Source organism: Eulemur rufifrons, chromosome 27, assembly GCF_041146395.1.
Source record: "Eulemur rufifrons isolate Redbay chromosome 27, OSU_ERuf_1, whole genome shotgun sequence".
Taxonomy (NCBI): domain Eukaryota; kingdom Metazoa; phylum Chordata; class Mammalia; order Primates; family Lemuridae; genus Eulemur; species Eulemur rufifrons.
The window spans coordinates 15,509,460-15,535,572 of NC_091009.1; the positions used below are offsets into that span (position 1 = coordinate 15,509,460).

At 44.5% G+C, this 26,113-nt stretch overlaps 1 protein-coding gene across 2 annotated transcripts in view; it reads right to left on the bottom strand.

Annotated features, from left to right (window-relative positions):
- Positions 1–17,708, bottom strand: part of NPL (N-acetylneuraminate pyruvate lyase) — a 34,213-nt gene extending 16,505 nt beyond the window's left edge. The window contains exons 1-4 of one of the 2 annotated variants that reach the window (XM_069459313.1): positions 17,687–17,708; positions 12,588–12,671; positions 4,812–4,885; positions 2,699–2,786 (exon numbers count right to left, since the gene is read on the bottom strand). In XM_069459313.1, the coding sequence (XP_069315414.1) occupies positions 2,699–2,786; positions 4,812–4,885; positions 12,588–12,655 (230 nt within the window). In that variant the 5' untranslated portion in view covers positions 12,656–12,671; positions 17,687–17,708. Of the gene's footprint in view, positions 1–2,698; positions 2,787–4,811; positions 4,886–12,587; positions 12,672–17,611 lie in introns of both variants that reach the window. The other variant, XM_069459312.1, reaches the window with a different exon arrangement.
- Between the last annotated feature and the right edge of the window lie 8,405 nt (positions 17,709–26,113).

Below are 26,113 nucleotides of genomic sequence, written 5' to 3' on the forward strand. Positions count from 1 at the left end.
GTCTTACCAGGTAGGATTAATACAGCTCAGCTGTGACTCCAGTCGCCCCAGTGAGTCTTCTGAGGGACTCTGAATGGCACATACAGTGTCCTCATGAGATGGAGATGCCACATGAGTCCTTCAGTGATTCTTGGCTTGCTACAGTAAAATGGGACCTAGCTGGGAAGTGACATGATCAAGTTTGTATTTTTAAAGGATAACAGAAGACTTCCGAATGGAGAAAGGAAGCCCAACCCACCTGTTTTACTTTCACCAGCTGTTTCATTGCATGACCTCCTTAAGCTTTTCACAATGCCTTTCTCCTGGCTCAGGTGAGACCAATCATCCATTGGCTCCTCCCCTCCCCCTGGGAAGCTAGGCACCTGCTATCCCTGTTAGGCTTTAATACAAAGTTCCCAGTTCAGGAAGTGGCTCCAATAAGCCTTCTGGCCATCACGATTCATTTCCCTTTCCCATTATCTGCAGTGGCTATTCCTAATCTTGAATATTCCTGTCCAGCTGTAAATTCCACCCAACTCCTTGTTCTGGGTAGATGTCCTAGATTCCCAGATACCAAAGATAAAGATTTCACACACAGACTCCCTTACGTTTCTCCTCTCCACCTGTGTGCTTAGCTATATCACCATCTATGACTTTCCTCTCAGCTTCATTGCTGTCTTATGAAGCTACTCTGTCTGCTTTGGGGCATACAGACAGACCCTGAATTATGATGGTTTGACTTTACAATGGTGCAAAAGTGACAGGCATTCGGTACAGCCCCCGATTTATGATGGGATTATGTCCCGATTAAACCCATGGTAAGGTGGAAATGCCGTCAGTCAAATTGATTTACGATGGGTTCATAGGGAGGTAACCCCATAGTAAATCAAGGAGCATCTGCATTTCTAACCCCCCTCTGAGACCTTCCATCAAAGGGCCACTTTTTTCTGTATCTTTAATCTCTTCCCCTAGGGCAGTGTCCTTTCAGCATAGAAACATGCTCAAGACTTCCCCACTGTAAGAGAAAGAAACTACCCTCCTTTCAGTCTTATCTCTTCCTCCTTAACCTACTATTCCATCTCCCCTTCCCTTCACCAGAAAACTTTTTGTGAGAAGAAGCTGCATTCACAGACCCCAATTCCTCGTGTCTGCTGCATTCCACAGCTCACTGCAGTCTGGCTTCTCTGCCACAACCCCACTGGGCCTGCTCTCTCTGAGGCCATTGGTGACTTCCTATGCGTCAAGCCAAGTGGCCCTCCCAGTCTTTCACCTACTGACTTTCACGGCATCTAATAATTATTATAAAAAATGTTAAAATGAACACAGCAGCTACTACAAATAGTTACAACAAATTCTTATATAGCACTTAATATTATGTTCCAAGCACTGTTCTAATTCTCACCACAACCCTGTAAGATAGGTACTATTATTATTCCTGTTTTACAAATGAAGCACAGAGAGGTTAGGTGACGTGCCTGCATTCCCAGAGCTGATAGGAGGAAGACGGGGACCCAAACTCAGGCATCCTGGCGCCATAGTCCCTCTGCACTGCCTGCCGTCCTACACTGACGCCCTCTGAAATCATTCTCTTCCCTGGCTGACAGGATGCAGCCCTGACCTCCCTCCTGCCCTTTGAGGGCCTTCTGTCCCTGCCCACTTCCCTGTCACTCATCATTTCTGGTGCTCTTCCTACTGTTTATCCTTAGCCTTCCTCTATTCTCACCCTGCCCATGATCTTTAATCTTTTTGGACCGTGGAGCTGACAAAATGAGCTGAATGCTGATGGATCACCAGAAAATGCTTATGTGGATAGGCACTCAAACTTGGCGCATAATTTCAGAGTCCTTGACTTGCTTGGAAGCTATTTCAGGATTCCCAAGGAGGCCACGGGCTTCACACTGACAACTTCTGCTCCGGGCTCACCTGAAACTTACCTCTAATCTTTTGCCTCCACTTAAGGCAACATCAATCACTCCCTTCTTGTTTATACATTCATCAGAAGGGGCAGAGTGTTAGTTTTCGCAATCTGACATCCCCATTGGATGGTAAGCCACCTGAGGGCACAGGCCCTGCCCGGAGCCTAGCACAGCACGTAACTCATAACAACGTCATAGACAGTAAATAAAACTTGGTTAATTGGATGTGTTTATGGAAATGATGCCGTTCTGTTTTACCATGGCATGAGCTAGATGTTACAACAAAAATATATCACTGTGTGGAAGTTTAGGGGATAGAGACAGTCCCCCAATGGCACAAAGGGAAGCACCGTAAAAGAGCACGTTGAGTCACACGCACAGAGAAGACCTGTAAGGAGAGCCAGCAGCTGACCCCGAGATCAGGGACTCACCCTGAGAAGGGGTGTGAGTGCCCAGTGGAGGAGCCAGCAGCCCAGCAGAGTCAGTGCCCTCACCCTCTCTCTTATCCTCCAGACTGAGGACAGCTAACCCTGAGGGGACTGGCCTTGAAGAGGGGTAAGAGGTAGTTTCTGATGGACCCTCTGGGAGCCAGGTGTGCCTTGCAGTCTGGCTGCCCTTCCACACAGACGAGAAGGGCGCTCCCCACTGGGAAGCCAGGATCCTCGGGGCTCTGCTCATCGGCCCACCTGCTGGCCTCGAGCCCTGCCTCTGACCACAGGCAGGGAGGCCGTGTCACCTGGGGAAGAGGCTCACTCAATACAGCTCTTGCCAATGGGTGTTTTTATCCTGATGCGTCCACTCACTTGTTCCTCCCTTTTGTCACCCACTCCTCGGCGACCCGGCGACGCTCTGAGATGCTCAGGGACAGGCCTTCTCCAGTTGTGCCATTCACTGTTCCAAACAAAGAGTCAGTCAGTGGGACAAACTAGTACCTTCTGCTCCTCCAAGTCTGGAAGTGCAGGGCCAGAAACCCCTGCTCAAGAGGAAGGGACACGGAAATATCAGAGGATGGAATGGGGAGGGGAAAATGCCATGTTTCCATTTGCAGTTCACACTATCTTTTTTGCACCTTCACCTTGTCAAAAGCAATAGGAAAGTTAGTTGTGGCTTGTAATTAAGATCTGTCCTTGCCTTCGGGGACAGATAGCAAATATTTTGAATGGAGACAAAGAGAACTGCCCACTTTTTGAGCCAATCTCCAAACACACCACCCAGTTCTCTATCTGGGCGTGGATGGCAGGAAAATCAACAGCGTCTAGTACTGGAATGTCAAGGAGCCGTAAGTGGGAGTTACACAGTGTGAGCGCTTTTGTACACACGGATCTCAAACTACCTCCATCCACAGTTGGACATGATGGTAGTGCTTGTGTTTTTAATGACATTTCACAAATGAGCACAAAGGATATGAATATTTCTTACACCAGGCACTCTCAGATACTCATTTATTCTAACAATAACCCAGAAAAGTAGAAATTATTATTCTCATTTACAGATGATAACATGAGGCCTGAAACACTAAATAGTTTAAGTTTGAATCCAGAGCTGTGTGATTCCAAAGCACGTCCTCTTTCCTCTTTCTCTTCTATTACAATCGTCTCTTAATGGATCACAGCAATATGCCAATGGCAGCAGGAGACATTACTGAGCCTCATGCATATGGCAGCACTTCCTGTCTCCAAGCACGGAGCCCTGGGTTGGAGGCGGCAAGGGGGAGTGGGAAGGAGTGTTTCTATCACTCCTCTGGGGGCTTGAGAGACTTCAAGTATGCTCCAGTTGTGGGGATGGTTCCCTCTTCCTCCCTATACCCAGGGGGGACCTGTAGCCCTTGAAGGAGTAAGAGTTTGCCTTCCCACTATGGCTCGGAGCTGTAGAAGGACACCGAGTGGTTCTGCCAGCAGGTCTTGGTTTGGACATGCAGCCCAGGACACCTTTTCACATGCGTTTTAACGTGCTCTGATTATGACCATGGTACTTCCAGCACTGCAGGGCTCCTGTAGGTAGAGCAGCAGCTCAGAGCCAACATGTCATATGTCCTCAGAACAGTCAGCTTAACTGCAGATTAAGTATAGCTGTCAGGCTTATCATGTTCAAGGTATCCATTCAGGTCTGGATACCTTGAACATGATAAGCTTGAAATAAATGGGGATAACTGCTAGTCCTGTGAATCCATTGTGTGCTGCATTAGGGTCTTTCATCCATTCACAATTTGAAAGCTTTGAAAGGTCAGGCAAAGACAGAATAAAGCCCATTCTTTTTTTTTTTTTTTTGAGACAAGGTCTTGCTCTGTTGCCCAGGCTAAGAGTGCAGTGGTGTCACTGTAGCTCAATGCAAACTCAAACCCACAGGCTCAAGTGGTCCTCCTGCCTCAGACTCCTACCGTAACTGGGACTACAGGTGTAGGCCACCACACCCAGCTATTCTCTTTTTTGTAGAGATGGGGTCTCACTATATTGCTCGGGCTGGTCTTGAAGTGGCCTCAAGAGATCCCCCTGCTTCAGCCTCCCAAAGTTTAGGATTACAGGCCTGAGCCACCATGACTGGCCAGAACAGAACCCATTGTTAAGACAGAGAAGAGGGTTTAGTCCTTACTTAAGAGGGTTTGGTTGTTACTTTAGCACTTCTTGGCTGAATGGCCTGTGGCAACCTAGAGTATATCTGAGTTATAGATTTTCATCTCTACATGGAGGTAAAGACAATACCTTATCTGTGGGCATATTCTCAAATGTGATAATCTCTTGAGGTGCTTTATAGGTCTAATACTGGTGAGTCTAAAAATTCACAAATTTTACTTAGCTTAGCCAGGTTTCATCATAACCTGTGACACAATGACTCTGACCTCTTGGCTAGTAACCAGGTGAGACCTACATTCTAAGGACTGAGCTAGAGACATGCAGAAAAAGCCCAAAGGTGACTTACCAAAAACGTTCTTCACTCCCTGTTCTTTCACAAGATAATCCACATACTGACCAATTACTGAAAAGTTGATTTCTCTAAAAGACACAGGAAAAATCAGAAAGAAGGCATATTTAGTCTTTCTTAAAGATTCTTCAGCTAATCCCCAGGTGTATAAACTGCTCTCTCATTAGTAGTTATTGAAAACCTACTTAGTTTGTGAAATGCTTAGCTTGTTCCGAATAATGCCTGGGTTGTTTTTGTTTTCCTGAATTTAATGATTACTCAGCCACATGTGCCTCACTTAAATGAGCAAAACACCATTATTTATCAACAGAGGCTTTACTTTTAAACCTCAATCACAAATAATATTTTAAAAGTAGTTATCTAATTATATTTTGCCTGTTTTGGGGAAGATTGATGGGGGCATGGTTAACTGAGAACTTAATGTTTTCCACTTGCTGAGAAACAGTTGTTTCTTAGGCTTACAAGATAGGAAAATTCAGTCTTAATAATTTAAGAATTCTAGCACTTAATATCTGTGACAACAAATGAAGGCTTAAGCCTCAAATCCATCTGTATTTGCTAGTTTTACATTGGGGAAGATTAACAGTTGGAAAGGAACTTTGTGTCACTTTACCTCTTAAAGGCAAAACAGTAGCCTGTGGGGGACTTTATTAGAGGTACAGAACCCCAGGCCCCACACAGCTCTACCCAGCCAGAATCTGCATTTTAACAAGATCCCCCCTCCGTAATCTGCATGCATTCTGCAGCTTGAGGCACCCTGACCTTGTAAGCATCTGATGGTTAAGGTTAAGGGCTCTTAAAATCATCATGATTTTAAAATCCAGAAACTGACTCACACACAAATTGCATTAAGCAACCTGTCCTCAGTCAAAATGCCGATGGGGAGGATGGGTGACGGAGAGTGAACTCTAAAGGAAAACTGTGCCGCCAGTCTGGGTTAAATGTTGCAGAACCCACTGCCAAGAACACAAAGTACTGGTTGGCTGCCATTAGCACTTCCTTCAGTGGGTCCAGTGGGTCCGGAGAATCCTAATTTAATTTCAGCCTTATTAACATTCTTTTCCTCTTTACATACTGTATTTCTCAAACAACAAAAATAAAACAAAAGAATCTGATGCATCTAGGAAACAAAAACATCAAAGGGCCTTTGTCAAAAGGACTAGGAACAAGAAGAGATAGAACAGAAAACAGCTGACTCTGAGATTAAAGGGAAAGATACTAAACACAAAGAATGCACAGGCGATCACTGCCCGCAACAGTGCTCACAGAAAAGACAGCTAGTGGGCCTGAGCCTGCCACTGAGAAAATGTGTGCTTTAATGCAGTTATGCGGCTCCAAGGGGAGCAAACCCCATGTCCTAACACTGCCCCTTCCTGCCCTAGTCTGTGCCGGGCACACCGCAAGTGCTCGACAAAGGCTGGAAGAAGAAGTGGTGATGTGGGAACTGACCATGACAAAATCATCACAATCTCTGCCTTTACAAACAGCTTAGCACCACACTTGCATGATGTTTTGAAATTTTGCCATAACTTTTTTTTTTTTTGGAGACAGTCTCACTCTGTCACCAGGCTAGAGTGCAATGGTGTCATCGTCGCTCACAGCAACCTTAAACTACAGGCTCAAGCGATCCTCCTGCCTCAGCCTTGCAAGTAGCTGGGGCTACAGGCGCGCACCACCACACCCAGTTGATTTTTCTATTAATATTTTTAGTAGAGACGGGTCTCACTTTTGCTCAGGCTGGTCTCGAACTCCTGAGCTCAAGCAATCCTCCTGCCTCGGCCTCCCACAGTGCTAGGATTACAGGTGTGAGCCATTGTGCCCGGCCTTCACTATTACGTTAATCGAGTAAAGGAAATAATGTATATAATGAAAATAAGGAGGAAAATATAATGAAGGCTATGACTGAGTCAAAAGTTAAGTATATGGGAGTTTAGAAGAGGGACTGATAAATTACAGTTAGGGAGGCTGGAAAGGAGATGTCAAGGAGCTGGATCTGAAGAACAAATAGGACAAGACCTTAGGCCCCTCCTTCCTGCTGACATTTTTGAGATGTGCTATTTGGCCCTATTCTGGTATCCTCTTCTTTCTAGAAAGGTGGCTGCACGCTTAGGCAGATCTAGGCCGCTATGTGACACTGGAGGCTCCTCCTTTCCTCAGTGAACTTCACACTGTTCCATGGCCTCAGTGGGTGGGGCTTCCGCCTACACTCACCCCGTCCCCTGTCACACTCCCTCAAGCCTTGCTGGGCACAAGCTGCCCATTTGACAGTCTCACTCAGGTTGGGGGTGATGCATTATCCATCCCTGTAAGAAAGGAGAAAGCAGTTTGCTGCTGCTTATAAAATGCCCCCAACCTACAGGAATGACAATAATTGTAGAAACTAGGGGGCAGTGGCAGAGTCAACCAGAAAATGTCCTTGGACTTAAGGCGTCTTGGAACTACCAAATATCCTTAGGGAGATCAAAGGTTAAAAAGGGGCAACCTCTAAATGTATTTGTTTGACTTTCACAATATCAAATTTTCTTTTCTTGTTAAAAAAAAAAAAAAAAAAACCACCTTATTTGAAAAGCCAGAATATGTGACCACAGCAGGGCTACATTTCTGCATAGCTAGAAAGAGCAGTGGCCCCTTGTAGAGGCCCAGATGCTCCCCAGGCATTTCAGATCCCCGCCTGACTTCACAGCCCTGGACCGAGATGCTAGGCAGCTCCAGGCACGAGTGGCCCGGTGGAAGCATCCAGAGCTGCTATTGTATTTGTTACAGAGAGGCCCAAAATGGCAGGGTTAGGTGGCAACCTGATAATAATTCTCTTTGGGGACTTTGCTCCCTTCCCTGGTTTCCCACCCTACTCTACCTTCTCCTGGTACCTAGGTCCATTTTCATCGCTGGAGGCCATTAGCAATTATGAGGAAGTCACTAGAGAGAATGGGAACAATGAAACTGGATTGTTCTCCCCACCTCCTGGGTGTTTGGAACTCAGTGCTCACAGAAATGAGAGGTGACACAAGTCAGGCATCTTCTCTTCCTCTGTCAGCCCCCAGAACACACCTAACCACTGGGCCACCTCAGGGGAGAATGGCCCAGAACCAAATTCCACGCTTACTACAGTCATTCTCATACTTAACCCCTGTTTAATGTTTTAATTTCAATTCCCTGGGTTCAGATTATTTGCCTTGGGTCTATGATTTTTTTTTTTCTTAGAGATAGGGTCTTGCTATGTTGCCCAGGCTGTTCTCAAGTGATCCTCCCGCCTCAACCTCTTAAGTAGCTGGGACTACAGGCATGTACCACCACGCCCCTTGATTTTTTAAAAACTAAAATTACTTAATTTTTTTTTCTATTACAGAAGCTATATGTTTATTTTAGAAAGTACACACAATAAAAAAGAAAACAAAACCCACCCAGGATCTCTTTGGCAATGATTCCTCTTACAGTTTGATATTTTTCTATTTCTGAATACACAGTATATTATTTTTCTTACCTATATAGCCATATTATACATAGTTTTATATTTTTTAATTTAGCATTCTGAATTAAACATTTTCCCATTTTTAGATATTCTATTACTATACTGTCTACATAATTTTCCATTCATAGATTAGAACATCATGAATTTATCTAATCTTCTATTCTTTCTTAGACATTTAGTTTATCCAAACTATATCATAGGAGGAAACTCATATTATTTTTTAATCACAAGTTGAGGTCCAGAGTGGGTGAATTGGGAAACTTCATGTAGACTCCACTACTCTTCTCTTAGGGTCTAAGGATAATAGAATTTTTCCAAAGTGGCTTTTCAGAGACAGAGATCCCTATTGCTGTCTGTTCCCTCTCCAGGTGCATGACACATCGTGAAAGATTTTCACTTTACTTGAGAACACAGAATCCCCGGGACAGGCTCTTTTCATAACTGGCATCATGTGCTATACATGTCAGAAAATCTGACTTTCCACGTTCTTTTGCCTCTTAAACAACTCTCAGCATTCAAAATCAGATACAAGTTATATGTGCTTTTGACAAAATAACCACTTGGTTACTTCAAAACTCCTTCAGCAGACAAGCAGGCAGGGACTCAACTGCCTGCCCTGTCCCAGGTGGAAAATGTTCTGTCCTGGGAGTCTGGGTAGACTCTCAGACACTGTTAAAAAGACAGTAATTTATGCCACTCCGAATCCAGCAGGCCAGGCCCTTTCTCACTGGAGTAACAACTTTGTTTTTTACTAGAGGCTGTTGTAAAGATTTCCATGGTAAAGCCAAGCACATTTGAGGGGAGGAAAAACCTGTTTTTCTTGACTTTTTGGCCAATCTGAAGTGGACTTTCTATTCTAACGACTGCACTTGCCTAAAGGAAAAAGCGACTTCTTGCAACAACTAAGGGAAACAAAAGTCTTTAATTTTAATGTACCAGAAGGTCAGGGATGGGTAGATAAAGATCTCCCTTTCTAGCTACGTGGCTTAGGGCATGTGTGCTTGCCTTTAGGATCTTAGTTTCTTCAACTGCAAACGTAGCTGTAATAGCTCTCTCAAGGAGCTGCGGTCAAGATTAAGCTGGAACATAGATGTAAATGCCCAGCATGATGACAGACAGCACTTAGTGTAAGCTCCCTTTCCTCCTTTTCCTTGCCCATCAGCACCAGTCATGCCTGATAGTAAACTCGCTTATGAAATAAAATTTACCACAACCATGCTAGATGCTGAAGATGCAAAGATAAATAAGATACGTGCTAATCCTTGTATATTGTCTGGCATTCAACAAAGACCTGTTGAATAAAGCTAAGCAGCTCGAAGCCTGCTGGAAGAGGTAGGCAAGTAACAAAATGTTATTGTAATATTACCTTATCAACAAATAATTTTGACGCAATGCAAAAAGGCTGCTGTGAGATCACACAGGAAGGACCCTCTAAGTTTTTTTTTTTAATGGGAAAAGGGGAAGAATTACCAGAGGATGGTTTTGATGGATGAACAGAAGTGTTCAAGTTGAATAAGAAAGAAGAGGGTGGTGGCAGAAAAGGGCAGAGGAAACAATGTGTGGAGGCACAGCGGGAAGAAAGGGTATGAAGTGTTTGGGAGGACAGAAGTGAAGCAGGAAAGGCAGATTGCGAAGGGCTTCCTCTGCCCTCCCAGGGAATCTGGGCGTTCATCTTCAGATCAGTTCATGTCAGACTTTAATGTGCTAAAGAATCATCTGGGGATACACTGTTGAAATGCAGGCTGTTTCAGTGGTATATGGTAGGGCCTGAGATTCTGCATTTCTATCAAGTTCCCATGTGACATTGGAGCAACTGATCCATGGACCATGCAATGAGTAGCAGGGCTTGGACAAGAGGGAGTCAACAGAGGTTCCTAAAGAGGAGAGTGGCATGGTCAGATTTATTACTTAGGGTTAGGGTTAGGGTTGTCGCTGGGCTACAGTGTGGAAGATGGACTAGAGTTACAGGTACTTTATACATTCTTATTTAGAGTTGGAATGGGTCTTAGAGATAACGTGGTTGAACTCTCTTTCTTTACAGATTATGAAAGAGCACTCTCAAAGGTGAGAAGACCTCCCCAGGGTGAGACAGCTAGTTGGTAGCAAAGCTGGGGGTCAAGGACCCAGATACTTTAACTAAGATCCATTCAACCATGTTCTTTCTGGCAACTTCCCCACTCCAGGACATCAACTTATATTCAGAGAGCTGAATCATGAGTATTCATTGGAGTTAAGAAGAAAAAAGGATACAAGGGAATAGGCCTTGTTCAACCACTCCGAATTATGGTGGCTGTGGTATACTGTACAAGCCAGGTTAGGAAATGGCAGGTCACATGGCAGTATTTCCTGGTATTAGATGCCATGTGTCCCTTCCTTCCTCTCATCTCTTAGAAACATGCCAGAAGTACAGATTCCCTTGTGGGTAAATACGTTAATGCCTACCTGCTCTTGGTGGGTTTCCAAAACTGCTTTGCACCTGCAGGAATGTTTGATGGAGCAGGTGGTGGGAGAAAAGGCAGCTAACATAGCTCACATACCTGCTAAGAGCTATATGCGGACATACACCATTGAATCTAATCTAATCTAATTCTTACAAGGCCTCTACAAAGAACGCATTCTTATTTTGATTTCACACCTCAGGAAAGTGAGGGTCCTAGAAGAGAAAAGGGAATTGACGAAAAAAGAGAAAATACTGAAATGGAGGCAGTGGGGCCAGATGTATTTGGAAAATGGAAGAAGATCCAGAAAAGCAGATTCAGTCTAGTTATCTCCAATGCATGGGGCCTGGCATTCCAGGAAAACAAAAGAATAGGGAGGAAGAACACACTGACACCCTCAGTGGGTCCTAGGGGAACAAATAAGAGTTTAAGAAGCCACTTCCAGGCTAAGGTTAAAGTAGCATGGGGCACATGTAGTGTTTTTGTGCTCAGGGACAGGCTCTCACTCTGTAACAGGAAGTAAATCCTGCCTACTCATGCAATCACATGTCTCCTGTTTTATCTCTCCCACAAGTGACTGATGCGTTGAGAAACAGCTGATTTCAGCCTTTCTTAGAACTTGTGGAAGGGCAGACGTAACAGAAAAAAAAAATGTTTTTAACCAGCTCAGTAATCTAAATGCCATCTCAGCAAGTCTTACTGAGGCCTAGTGAGGATGTGATTTTTCATGAATCTTAGGAACTGTTTGTCTTGGACTCCAATGATCTAAGGGAGACTTGTGATATGGGCAACTCCGAATGAGAATACTAGCAGTCATAAGAAATTTCATCTACTTTAAAGGGGTAGGGTAGGTTTACAAATTCAGCAACAGATGACCAAAAAACAAAAAAAGAGAGGCCCTTTTAAAAGGTATCTTAAATGCCTCATCTTCCATTTACCCCTGTCTTATGCCATAATAGCAGGTCAAACTTACTGATCTCAGTGCATACTGACCCTGTGCTAAGCACTGTTGTATGGATTAGCTCATTTAATACCTATAATTCATGATGTAGGAAGGATTATTATTATATTTTACAGAGGAAGAAAGGAGATGCTCCAAGAAGCCAGCGTTCTGTTTCGGCAGTCTGACTCCTCTGACAGGTCAACATCTAGCTCCCGGAGGCGGCTGCGTCCCCTTTCTGTTAGTGGCGGCATTCAAGGAGGGGTTGTGCACAGGGCGCGGCCACCTACGGCACATGGCCATGATCTGAGGGGGCCAGCAGAAGGGCTGCCAGAGTATTCACCTGAAGTCAAAATACTTGCCTGGGTAACAAGTATTCAACAATCATCTGTTGTTACTTCCCAGCACCCAACACATAATCAACACTGAAACGAGGCTATAAATGTGACTAAGGGGTCCACCTTGCAGATACCCTCCCGCTTTCCATGAACAGCCTGGGGGTGGGGGGGAATCATGCAGACGTCTAGGGACAGGATCCTGAGAGGGACCAGGACAATGCTCAGTATCAGATCGTGCTAAAATGAAATTCTCCTCATCCACTTCTACGGGCCACATCTGGGAAAGCCAGGGCTGTGGTGAATTCGCTTTGTGGAGCTACAGACACGGGGAGAAAAGCAAGCTGCCATTTCTCACCTCCTCCCCTTCTGCTCTGCGACATAGTGCTTCTCGGACTTGGGGGTCAGAGACATAGTCCCTGCTCTGACTTGGGGGGGTCAGAGACAGTTCAGAAGGATGACTGACAGAAGCTGCCATTTGGCAACAGTACCCCAGAGGTGCAGAGTCTTAAGTGACTGTCACTACAGAGACCACCTGTCCTTTTCTGTTGAATGAGAACAGTTCCCTTCGTGGCCCCAAACGATAGTTACCCATTCTCAGTCATCGGCGTGATGGTTGCAGCAACAAGACCCTGAAGTTTCTTCTTTGGGGAAGCCATTGAGCTGCCGGAAAGTCTGGAAAACATACAACATCATTTCTCTCTTTCTTTAAGGAATGTCGATTAATGATAAAACTCCTAGGCAAAGTCCATTTCTAGTTTTAGAACTGTAAAATGTGATTACAAGTACACAAACACAGAGAGCAAGTAAAAGAAGATAAAATTTCAGAGCTTAATTCTATGGGGGAGAAAACTTTAAGACAGGAGAGGGTAGACGGGGCAAAATACTACATAGAAGGACTCTCGTTTTATTATATACATGATGGAGGCAATCTGAAACCTCAAAGGGTAGCGGGAACAACAGCAGACTCAAGTCAGAGCTTGAACCTAACTCAGGTAAGTCAAATATAAAAAGAAATACAGTCATCCCTCAGTGAAGGCAGGGGACTGGTTCCAGGTCACTCTGCCACCCCACCACTTACCGCCCCACCCCCACATATACCAAAAATCTACATATACTCAAGTCTCACAGTGGCCCCCTCCCACGTGGGGGGTTTGCACCCCACAAATACTGCATTTTCTTTTTTAGAGAGGGGGGTCTCGCTCTGTTGCCCAGGCTGGAATGCAGTGGCATGATCATAGCTCACTGCAGCCTCAAATTCCTGGGTTTAGGGATCCTCTGGCTTCAGCCTTCAGATAGCTGGAACTACAGGCATGTGCCACTACAGCTTGCTATTTTTTTTCAGTTTTTTTTTTTTTTTTCTTTTTAGAGATAGGGGTCTTGCTATGTTGCTCAGGCTGGTCTCGAGCTACTAGCCTCAAGCAATCCCCCTGGCATTACAAGCATCGGCCAGATTCATGCCCAGATGAATAATTTGGTTGGAAAAAAATCACGTTAAGTGGACCCATGCAGTTCAAACCCATGTTATTCAAGAATCAACTGTACTTTTACTGAAATTATAATATGGTTATAAAAAAAGAATATTCTGTTCTCTTTCCATAGCTTCATTCTTTTAAGTTAAAATCGCACCGAAAACCAGCACTTAAAGTTTTTACAGTTTCACTGTGATTTACGTAACTATCTTCAGATTTACCTAACTATCCTCTCATATCCTAATTTTTCCCAGTTTTGCCCAGTTTTCCTGGCTCTAGTTAACCACGTAAACTGCATATTCACCTCTCACTTCCCCACTAGAGCAGGCTCCCGGAAGGAGTGTTTCATTAGCCTTTGCCTTCCCTGCATTGAGCCCTCTGATTGATGCCTGGTGTTCAGTTGGAAAGTGAAGAATGTGGGAGATTGAATGAGATGTTCAGACTGTGGCTGGATGGTGACTTCCCCAGACAGGAAGCTCACTGCTCAAAGAGTCAACTCAAACCACTGATTTGGGGCCAGAGGCTCCCTTCCTACCTGGCAGAGAGTGCACCTATCCATAATCAGTGTGTAGAAGACCCAACATAGGCAACAAGAGGCAACAGAGCAGACTGGTTAACAGCCCGGGTTTCACAGGCAGACCGCCTGGCTCAACTCCCAGCTGACACTTGCTAGGTATAGAAGCATTATTATTTTGGGGACTGTAAGACATAAAAAGCCACATATGCATTTCAAAGCCACAAATTCAATGTCTAACAGTTGAAGAAGAAAATAAAATATAATCAGATAGTATTAGATGGCAATTCTACAAAAGACAGTGGGCTTACTAGCAAATACGACGATGTCTATAGGTGATCAACAAGAGGGGTTATGTTATAGTTCTGACATCGCTGGCACATCTAAAACTCAATGCCCACTATGCTTAAATTTGACCCACGTGAGGTAGTACTTAATCATGAGCTATCTCATTTTGTTTGCTCTTGTCTTATAACTGTTAATCTCATCTCTCCAAACAGGAGAATAAATTTCTGAAGTACAAAAACCATATCATCTTCTACTCTTTCTGTGTCCCCCAAGAGGCCTGGCTCAGATGAGCCCTTGAGAAATACTTATTGCTTTTGTGGAAAGCCAACCTGACACCTCCCCTTGCAAAAAGATACGTTTCAAGCAGGACTTGCTCCTGAAATCAAGCCCAAATCCTACCCATGGCTTTGCTCTGTATTGAAGGGCAGTAAAGGGGAGCCTTACTAGAGCTATAGCACACTACGATTTCTCTGATTTTTCCTAGTTCAAATATGAGACTAAAAGTTTAGAAAGAGGAATGTAATCACCTGGCCCATGGGGAAAACACAAGATGAGAAATCATAACAGGTAGCTCTAATCCTTGGACTTCCTACGACCACCTTCATTACAATGGGCAGGTTACTTAGCCTCTGAGCCCTGAAGGCCAATAACATAGGCCCTGTCTCCCCAGAGGAATGTCTGAGCATCAGATGAGATGGATGCTATGCCTGCTATATATCTTCACCTGGCACTCCTACAAATATGTCCACTCAAGATACCCCAAGGGAACCTGCCATCTCATCCTCTAAATCTGCGGTCAAAGCTTCATCTACACAGCCGGTCCCCATTGCTCTCATCACCACCAGCCTACCCCGCCCCCACCCCCATCTGTGGAAAAATTGTCTTCCATGAAACTGGTCCCTGCTGCCAAAAAGGTTGGAGACAGCTGCTCTAAATGATGTCCTCTTCTGTTCCTTACTGTAGAGGGGTGAGAGGACCAGCTCTGGAGTCAGGCCTCACGGGTCTGCATCCTAGATCCACTGCTTACCAGCTGGGTGACCTTAGGCCTATTACTTGACCTCTCTGTGCTTCAGGTTCCCTTTCTGTAAATGAGGATAATAGTAATCGTATTTCATAGGGTTGTTGAGAGAATTAGATGAATTCATGTAAAATAATTAACAGCAGTGCCAGGCACATAGTACACATTCAGTGCCCTGCATGAAGTCTTGTCTGATGGGTATAGGACGGTCAGAGTATAACTCCCGCACCAGCATCATTTTCCCAGTCATCGCCACTCTACTGATACTTCCTCCCCAACCCTTACTACTCATGTCTATTCAGGGGTGAAGTCATTTCAATTCTGTTATCTTCTTCCCCGGGCAAGCCTTCCTTTCCCCCTTACTGCCCTTCTTACAACTTGCCTCTTATCTAGACCAGTGGGCACGACCCCAAGTCCACGGGGCCCAAGAAGGTTCAACTGATAAGTCCTGAGTGCTTGAGTCAGCATTAAAAGTCTCCTAAATCAAACAGTACTAGGCTGTTCAGGCTAAATAGACTCCCATTTTTTTGTGCTTTTGGCTGCACTTATTTCATACTTTGGGCAGTAACGTTGATATTTGTAGCATATGGTCAGAGGCTCAGAGTAGCAGTTTTATCTGTGTCTTTGATGGAAAGAAATCAAATTAATTACCACTTAAATACCCAACTCTCTGGCCTGGGTCTCTATTCAAATCTTCATGCCTGTAGTGCACTTGCCCAGTTGAACTAACTGTTCCTATTGCTCCTGCCCACCATTCACTGGCTGCTTTGTTCCCTCAGCCTAGGCAACCTTTTTTTTTTTCTTTTTTGAGACAGAGTCTGGCTCTGTTGCCCGGGCTAGAGTGCTGTGGCATCAGCCTAGCTCACAGCAATCTCAAACCCTGGGCTCAAGCGATCCTCCTGCCTCAGCCTCCCAAGTAGCTGGGACTACAGGCATGTGCCACCATGCCCAGCTAATTTTTTCTATATATATTTTTAGTTGTCCAGCTAATTTCTTTCTATTTTTAGTAGAGACGGGGGTCTCACTCTTGCTCAGGATGGTCTTGAACTCCTGACCTTGAGCGATCCTCCCGCCTCACCTCCCAGAGTGCTAGGATTACAGGCGTGAGCCACCGCTCCCAGCCCTAGGCAACTTTTAAAACTCATTTTCAAATCCAGGGAATTCTCTGATTCCCCAAACTGAAAATAATTTCTTAAACCCTCAGATTGATTGCCCCAAACACTTGGTTTTCATAAAAGGGCAATACACTAAATAAACAGCAAAGTTTGCTGGCTTTGTGAACTGTGAAACTCCTCTAGGAAGACCTGGGATAAATGATCTCAACAACTTTAACAGAGAATGATCAATGTTTTTAAAATTCGAGTTTTAAATAAACTTGGGAATGTTATGGTTTTGAAATTCTTTACAGCTTGTATCAAAAGCAAATGGTTAAAACGATGCTCTCCAGCCTAAGGCTTTAATGTGAATTTAGAATGTTATTACTTAAACACTGGGGAGGGGGTATTACTTTTGAAATCTTACACCTCCATCCACAGTTAAGAACAATGTGTGCGGCCGGGCAAGGTGGTGGGTGGATCGCTCAAGGTCAGGAGTTCAAGACCAGCCTGAGCAAGAGCGGGACACCATCTCTACTAAAAATAGAAAGAAATTATATGGACAGCTAAAAATATATATAGAAAAAGTTAGCCGGGCATGGTGGTGCATGCCTGTAGTCCCAGCTACTCGGGAGGCTGAGACAGGAGGATCGCTTGAGCTCAGGAGTTTGAGGTTGCTGTGAGCTAGGCTGACGCCACGGCACTCACTCTAGCGGGCAACAGAGAGAGACTCTGTCTCAAAAAAAAGAACAATGTGTGCAAAGAATTAAAGCTAGCTAAATCCAATTATTTTTAAAAGGGCAAAGTTTAAAAGTTGGAGATGAGCAGAGGGAAGCAAAAGAAGAGGGAAAAGCAGGGAGAGAATGTAGCCTTGGGCAAGGAGAATGACTTGGGAGAGAACTACTTGGAGAAGAGGAAATAGAAATAGAGACACAAAAACAAAACAAAAAAGCAGGAATTACAACCAATTTCGGTTAAAATTAAGGGTTGTGTGTTAGATTTAATCATTAAGCTCCCTTCCACTCAATGGTTTTAACTCCGATCATTTTGAGAACAGGGTCTTTGGAGCCTCGGCGGCTATGCGGTTGGTAAAGAATCCACGGGAGTGGGTCCCTCTGACACCGTCTGTCCGGACACTTGCCCCAGGCCGGGAGGTGTCACATTCACACCTCCATTTCCCAGCGTATCTACCTCCCCCGTTACCTCCGGGTCGTCACCATCTCACCCACCCCGAGGAAAGGCCCCTGCGCCCCTCTGCCCGATGCCCAGGTGGTCTGGCTGTCAGCGTCGGTCGGTCCGCTCACCCGGGCCGCCGCTCCGCACGGTGCCGCAGCTCCGCTCGGCCACTCCCGGGCGCTCTCTATCGCCGCGGTCGCCGGGCCCAGGACCACGTGCCGCCGCGCCCGGGGAGCCTGGGGATTGTAGTTCGGCCCTTCCACCCAGGGCGTGCGCAGCGCCTCCGGGCCGAAACTCCAAGACGTTTGCATACCTGGAGTTTACTCCTCCCGGGTGATACCTGCACGGAGTGGGCGCACCGCCCCGGCTCTCCGAGGGTTGGAGCATCCGAACTTGCAGCTGGTGCCAGGAAGCGCGCGGCTTACCCGCGCCACCCGTGTCCAAACCTCTCTCGCCGCCTTTTCTGCATAGCCGTCCTTTTCGCTTGCTGACGCTGCTGGGCTCTTCTCCGTCTTAGCTTTTCTTCTCTTGCCCAGGGCCCTGCAGTGCCGGGTGTCTCGTGGTCCTGGGTTGTGAGGTTTGGGCTGCGGCTTCAGAGGCGTGTTGAGAACCCTGATTCGGCTCTCTTCGTGCCGTCGCTGCTACCCAGCCCTGCAGGCTCTAGTGTTAGAGAGATGAGCGGATTTTAAAGTGGATTAGCTATTGTGAACTAAAATAAAATTTTAAGGCTTACCACCCCCCGACCTGCTGACTAAATGGACCCCCTGGTGGCCAAAGGAATATCCTAAAACTAAATTGCCTGCCAGGAGGAAGGAGGTCAGACATGCCTTATCATGCCCCCTCCCTTCTTGAGGACGTCCTTGGTAACCCATTAACAAGCCTAAGGGTATGCAAGACAAACCTACAAGTCCTCAATTTACACAACAAATATATGCCGATGGCTTATCTCTGATAAACAGCAACTATGTTAAAACATTCCAAGGCTTTAGACAAAGCTTCATGTCTTTTTTTTTTTTTTTTTTTTTTTTGAGACAGAGTCTCACTCTGTCGCCCGGGCTAGAGTGAGTGCCATGGCATCAGTCTAGCTCACAGCAACCTCAAACTCCTGGGCTTAAGCGATCCTACTGCCTCAGCCTCCCGAGTAGCTGGGACTACAGGCATGTGCCACCATGCCCGGCTAATTTTTTGTATATATATATTTTAGTTGTCCATATAATTTCTTTCTATTTTTAGTAGAGACGGGGTCTCGCTCTTGCTCAGGCTGGTCTTGAACTCCTGACCTCGAGCAATCCACCCGCCCTGGCCTCCCAGAGTGCTAGGATTACAGGCGTGAGCCACTGCGCCCAGCCCCAAACTTCATGTCTTTAACCAATTACAAGCCAAAGAATCTTTAAACCCACCTTGGAGATGGCCCACCTTTAGACAAAGTTTCCTGTCTTTAATCAATTGCAAGCCAAAGAATCTTTAAGCCCCCTCTTCGAGATGGTCCACCTTTCCCAGCCAAACCAATGTATGCCTCCCACATATTAATTTAGGACTTTACCTGTAACCCCGGTCTCCCTGAAATGTGTAAAATCAAACTGTAACCCAACCATATCGAGTCCACTTGCTCAAGGCTTCTTGGGCGTGGCTCCGGGTCATGGTCCTCAAATTTGGCTCAGAGTAAATCTCTTTAAAATTATTTTACAGAGTTTGGCTTTTTTTTTTCCCGTTGACACTATCAACACAGGAGCTTTTCTGTCATTTTTTTTTTTTTTTTTGGAGAATAATTATTTTAACCAAAATGTCTCTATTTGCGGGAATATCAAGAGTCTAGTCTCTGAGATCTTCCACTATGTTAATAAACCAACAACAGAGCCAATAGACAAGTCCTCCACTTTCTATTGCTGATGTGATTCAACCTCAATTTTCCATAAAAGGCGATGGCTGATGCTTATTATTTCATTTAGAAAAAGTAAATTTTCCAAAGGGCTTTCTAGTTTGCAAAGTGCTTTTAAATGTACTATAATACAGTACCAGAGATAAGAGCTAATAATTATAAGTACTGTATTCAGTGCTTATTCTGCCTGGGTCATTCTAGCTTAGCTATTTTAACATTTAATTCACAAAGTAATCCCATTGGTGAGTCCTATTTTTAAATAATTTATATATTACAGATGAGGAAGCATCATTCCATTTTACAGATCAGAAACAGAGGTTCAAAGAGCTTAAGGAATTTGTCGAAGGCCATAGAGCTGGTGAGCGACAGAGCTGTGGTTTGATTTCAAGTTGTCTGGGAGCTTGTGGTTGTAATGACTACTTTATGTTATCCTGCAAAGAAAAGGGAGGGGGAAAAAAAAAGAAAGAAAGAGAAAAAGAAAAAGCCCTAGTTACATAAAACAAGTTCTCCTAAGGATATATATATATAGCATAGATTTTTTTGTTTGGTTGGTTTTTTGTAATGTTAACAAGAATATTATATCTTAATGGGACAGTGTAAGTATTTGTTTTTCAAAGTCACATTTAAATATAAGCAAAGTATTTCAATACCCCAAATGTATAGGTGGTTAGGCTTCATATTGTCAACCAACAAATCAATATTCTGAATGCATAAACAAACTTCTGTTTGTACAAATAAGGTAGTGCAAAGCAATTCCTGATAATAACATGTTAGGGCTTGCTAAGAAGTAAATACTAGGATGGGAGTAGATGTGCAAGAGACTTCCTGGGAGAGGGAGCCAGAGAAGGCAGGAACAGCCTTGCGCTGTGATGCAGGGCTGACGCCTGTGGAAGGGGAGATGGAAGGAAAGAGGTTAGGGTAGGAGTTTCACGGGAATGGGGTGAGGGTGCATCACAATATCCACTCTGTGCCCTTAAGAAACTCAGAGCCTGTACTGTGAAGTGTGGGGGAGACATTGATCTTTAATAATATGGTAAGTGCACTAATAGATCTGTATAGAGATAGTGTAGGAACACCGAGGGAGACTCTACTCTGGGCTGAGGGGTGTCACGTGTGCCTGTGTGTGTGTGTGATGAAGCAAGAAAAGTGTTTTAGAAAGGTCTTTCTGGGGGAGGTTACAGCCAAGCTAAGTCTCAGACCATGAGTAGGGCTTACTAAAAGGAGGGGCAATAAGAGGTTCAGTACCAGACTGCAGTCCTTGAACCCTTTTCTAAGCGGTAGGGCTGTGACATTTCTTCTATTATTATCTGGTATTATTTAACCATCACTATTTAACTTATCATCCTTTTATTTCTTGCCCCCAACTCCACTGCAAGGTGTTCAAGACAGGCACCATGTCCTATTCCTCTTTCTCACAGCGCAGATTGTAGTGCCTACCTGTCTGGAAACAGATAGAGGGTGGATTTGGAGATAGCATTCCCTTCAACTCTCTTTTGTTTAAAGAAAATATATATATCGGCATCTCACAACAGATTTTGTCCACTACAATTCAAGTTTGAAACACACTGGTGTAGGGGAAAGAGCTTGGAGGATATGGTGTAGTGACATTGGTCAGACCAGCCACGTGTTCCACCCTTGGAGCAGGAAGTGGAGACCCATCACAGGCTTCTGGACTGTGTGTGAGGGGTGGCCCCTCAGAAAGGTTCCCCTACCTTCTGGTAAGGATCCCTTTACCAGAAAAGAGGAAATGGATTTTCAACAGCTGAAACACTGTCACTTTGGGAAACACCCATGAAGGAAGGACTCCTAAGTTGGATCTTGAAGTGTTGCTATTCATTGCAGACCAGTGAAAGATCTGTCTGTAGGTGAGCAAGAGTCTTTTCCATTCGGTGTAAAGAGCATGTAACCAGGTCATGCGCATGAGAGTTACTTCTGGAAATTCTGGCTTGTATAGGTATGTCAGTGGCGCTGGTGGAAAAGGCAGGGTTTATTTTTGCATCAAAGTCCAGAGATCTTCAGAGAAGGGAATAGGCCAAGAATAGAAGTTGGACTGATATTGCTGGCCCCAGAACAAAAGCCCTTGTCCTTTAGGGTTTATCTTCTGAGGGTGAGGGCCAACTATTAGTGGGATATCTCTTCAGAGAGGAAAAACCCTGTGCATAAGCTTGCTTTTAGAGAACTCTTTGGGGTCCCAGGAAGGGGCAGTTTTGAGGGCAGTATAGTGCAGCCATGCTTTACTGTCTCCTGGATTAGCCCTTTCGTGAACACATACTGGGTTCTTAAGGAGAAAGGGCTAGAAGGAAAACATGAGTTGAACAGAAGAGATGTATTTCCATATCTGGTGTTCTTAACCTGGGATGTGTGATTCCAGATGTTTTTTATTTTTTATTTATTTTTTTTTTTTTGAGACAGAGTCTCACTCTGTTGCCCAGGCTAGAGTGCCGTGGCGTCAGCCTAGCTCACAGCAACCTCAAACTCCTGAGCTCAAGCGATCCTCCTGTCTCAGCCTCCCGAGTAGCTGGGACTACAGGCATGCGCCACCATGCCCGGCTAATTTTTTCTATATATATTTTTAGCTGTCCATATAATTTCTTTCTATTTTTAGTAGAGATGGGGTCTCGCTCTTGCTCAGGCTGGTCTCGAACTCCTGAGCTCAAACGATCCGCCCACCTTGGCCTCCCAGAGTGCTAGGATTACAGGCGTGAGCCACCGCGCCCGGCCTCCAGATGTTTTTTAATAACAACTTTATTGAGACATAATCCATATATTATACAATTCACCTATTTTAAGTGTACAGTAGTTCAATAGTCTTTAGTGTATTCAGAGTTGTGCAACCATTGTCACAATCAATTTTAGAACAGTTTCATCACCCCCCCAGGAAAAACCCATTGCCATTAGCAGTCACTCCCTGCTACATTCCCACTTTTCACCTTCCAGCCCTAAGCAACCACTAGTCTTCTATTTCTACAGATTTGCCTATTCTGGACATTTCATATAAATGGAATTATACACCATGTGGTCTTTTGCGTCTGTCTTATTTCATTTTGTATAATGTCTTCAAGGTTTACCCATATCGTAGCATGAATCAGTATTTCATTCTGTTTTATAGCCAAATAATATTCCATTTATGGCTATACCATATTTTATTTATTCATTAAGCAGTTGATAGACATTTGTGTTTTTTCCACTTTTGAGCTATTACAAATAACGTTGCTGTTGTGGCTTCAGATTTTAAACCTCCTGGAATTTCGTGGCATTCTTTTTCTGAGTGGAGTTAGTTTATAGCATTCTGGTTTCTGTTCAGTTCCTCAGAAATGCCAAGTCCTTACCAAGACTGGGGCTTTTGCGTGGGCCCAGGATGCTTTTCACCCGGCTGACTTCTACTTATCCTTCAGATCTTGGCTCAAATGCAACCTTCCCACAAGGGACCTCACTCATATCCTCCCAGTCTAGGTGACACCCTCCTCCTAACACCCAGTGACCACGCCCTTCTGAGCACAACTTATTAGTGTGTTTCTAGTCTGTTTTTTCCATTCCACGTGACCATATAGTGCCTGCACTCCATAGACAGTTGAAGTAGAATGGCACGCAGAGTGGATGTTGATCACTGAGAGCAGTGTGCTAGGTCTGTGGCCTGGACAGAGACTTTAGCACTGATGGGAGGAGGGTTCCTCCCTGTTGACTGGGGTGAATACAACAGTAGGAACCTTCCAGGCCAAGAGGGATAGTGTGACACAAAAAGTGGGAAATCAGGGAGCACCTGAGGACACGCCAAGGATGAAGAGGACCATAATGTCTCTTAGAGAACAAGAAGGAGAGATTCCTGGCATGGATTCAATCTGGGGAAAGTTGCCTCATTGCCGAGTTGGTGACCTCCTCTTTCTGAATTGTATCTCTAGACTGACGTGGCCAGTGGGTAGTGTGGTCGCCACCTAAAAATGGAGAAAACCTTTGAAAATGTGGACCCTGTGTGACTATTAGCAAGGAGAACACTGAGGGTACCATAGGTTGTAAACAAAAGAGAAAGTTAATAATGTTCATTTTATATGGCAGAGCTTCTGTGACAATATTCAAATAATTGCAGAGGCAAAACTTCCTCTTGAAGGATGTTCAGCCAATATTAGCTATTGCTTGAATGAACATTAGACCTTCGGGACACACACAGGTGAGTTATTAATATATTCCACTTGTGACAATACTATAAAAGATTCCCCAGAGATCTCAAAGCATAAGCATGTCTTCTGAAAAAAGTGTCCCAAATCTCACCCGTTTATATTGTAAATAAGGTAAGAAACTCACCACTAGGTGGCAGTCTACCAGCAGAAATTGTTTTCTCTTTTATGAATCTTTTCTAGACTGAAACTTTTTGGGACTATCAGGAAACAAAAAAAAATTAGATAATATTTTTCTGTTCTCATTTCCTTGTCCTCCTCCTCCAAAAACCTATGCAGTTTACACCTTCAATTTTAAATGCTCTTCTTCAATCTCTTTCTCTCTCCCATTGATACTAAAATTAAAAGAAAAGATGTATAGAAACATAGGAATTAGACATGGAAAATTAATTCCCCCTCCCAAATACTGGTTATTTGGGTTTGGAAGATAAACTTTGTCTATAAGAAGAGTATACCAGGTGGTCTTGACTTTTTGATATGTAAAGTATACTTAAAAATCATATTTAAGTTTAGTTTATAAATATTTTCTCTCTCATAAATAAAACTCCATGCTTCCTTCAGCAATTGAGGTAAAGATGGGACAATTAGGAGAAATATATTTTAGCTCTTTTATGAAGAACTTCATTTTATGTCCCTTTTGAATGAAGGAAAAACTTCCTGGACAAAATTCAGTGAGGTAAGTGAAATTGAAATTTAACTTGCTTCCAATCAAGGCTGGTATGATTCTGGGTAACTGCCTAGTTTAGGTGCTAATAATCTGGGCTCTGGGAGGCTAAGGTCTCCTCTGGGCAGATTTGGTTAGTCTTGTTTCTCCTTATTCCTCCTGCCTAAGCCTTCAAGACATTGTTAGCCTGGACAAAGGTACTCAGATTTCAGCTTTCAGAGTCATTGCCCTGGTCTCCGCTGGCTAGATTCATCAGGGCCTAATGGAAACCTCCCAGAGTTATTCCAAAGTCTCCCTCTTCATTCCTGCACTCCATTTCTCAGATTAGGTGTTTTAGCTATAGCCTAAATTATGTTATCTCCCAAAGAAAAACATACAATCTATATTTACCCATTCATTTAAGAGTGGACCAAGTAGGTGCAAAGAAAACAAAATGCAGAACAATATTCAATTTTTCCATTTGTATTAAAAGGAAAAAAAAGAGGTATGTGTAGGAATATATCTCTATATGCATAAATATTTCTGGAAGGATACCAGTGATGTTCAAAATATTTAACAGCTGGTTCGGCGTTGACAGGCAGCAGACAGGGATGGATGCTGGCTTTAGAGCTCGAGGGATCTTGAAGGTCCCCTAATATCTATGCTTTGATCCTTTAGTGATGAATCAAAACTCTGGGAGCAGCACCCCAGGGGCTTGGAGGAGTGGCTACTTACCAACCTGTACGAAAGTACTGAAATATTTTAACAACCTGTGCGGGCCCATACTGGTGCATACCAAGCAGCTACCAACCACTTCTCTGGGAAAGGGCTAGTGGGACTTGTTTTCCAGTGTGCCCTTCAGTACTGTTTGAAACGGTTTCTTGTTTAAATTTTATTTATCTATGTGCATGTAGGTAGAATTTCATTTTGTTTAGCATAGGGGATGTCTTATTTTTAGAATTCGATTCTGGACACTTTTGTCTAATTATTTGACTTCAGTCTGTCTCCAGCTTCAGGGTCATTTCCTTTAGTTCCATCTTGCTGGGTCCCCCTCCGAGAGCTTTCCTTAAGCTCCTCTGCTCCTGGGGAAGGAGAGGCCTGGCTGAATTCCCTCTCACCATTACTCAGTCCTCTTAAACCCCAGTGTTTGTGTCTGTATCTCTTTTTGTCATAACTCACAGTGCCTTGGCTCATGCCTCCACCTGCCTAGTGCAGAACCACCTCTCCCTCCAGGTATCCCCATTCTTTGTGGGAGGCATGATACGGTGGTACCTCCAATGTGCTCCCTCCCATTCCTTCCCGTTCTTCCACTTTGAGCTCCATGTTGAGTTCTCTGTTGTTAGGCCACTAGGGGGCAGGCAGTATCTCATCTCAGCCACTCTCAACCAAGGTTGCTTTTTCCCCATGCTCCCAAGGCCATCAGCCACACTGTCCCTAATACTGTGGAGAGAAGCCCCTTTTCTTCCAGTGTGCCTCACATTTTTTCACCTGGGCCCCCAAACAGCCTGGCTTGTGTCCACTGTCTGTCTGCCTGAGCCCCTTCCCTCTCTAGCCACATGCAGGTTCTCTCTTTGCCGGGCTCTGGCATGAATCTATGAAACTAGTTGGGGACAGACCATCTTTTCCTTCCCATTTCCCCACCCGCCCCAAGGCTGCACTTTCTCATCCTCCTTTTCCCATCCGAGATAGCTACAAAACCACCTTGGAGCTTACCCCTCCCTTCAGGCTAATCAGTGCCTGCAACCGGGTTAACTGCTCTCTTAGACTTATCAGACAAAGTTGCTGCTTTGAGGTGAGCACGCTGGACTCAAACTGATACCCTGGCCATGCATATTCTGTTCACACTTATCTCACTGTGGGG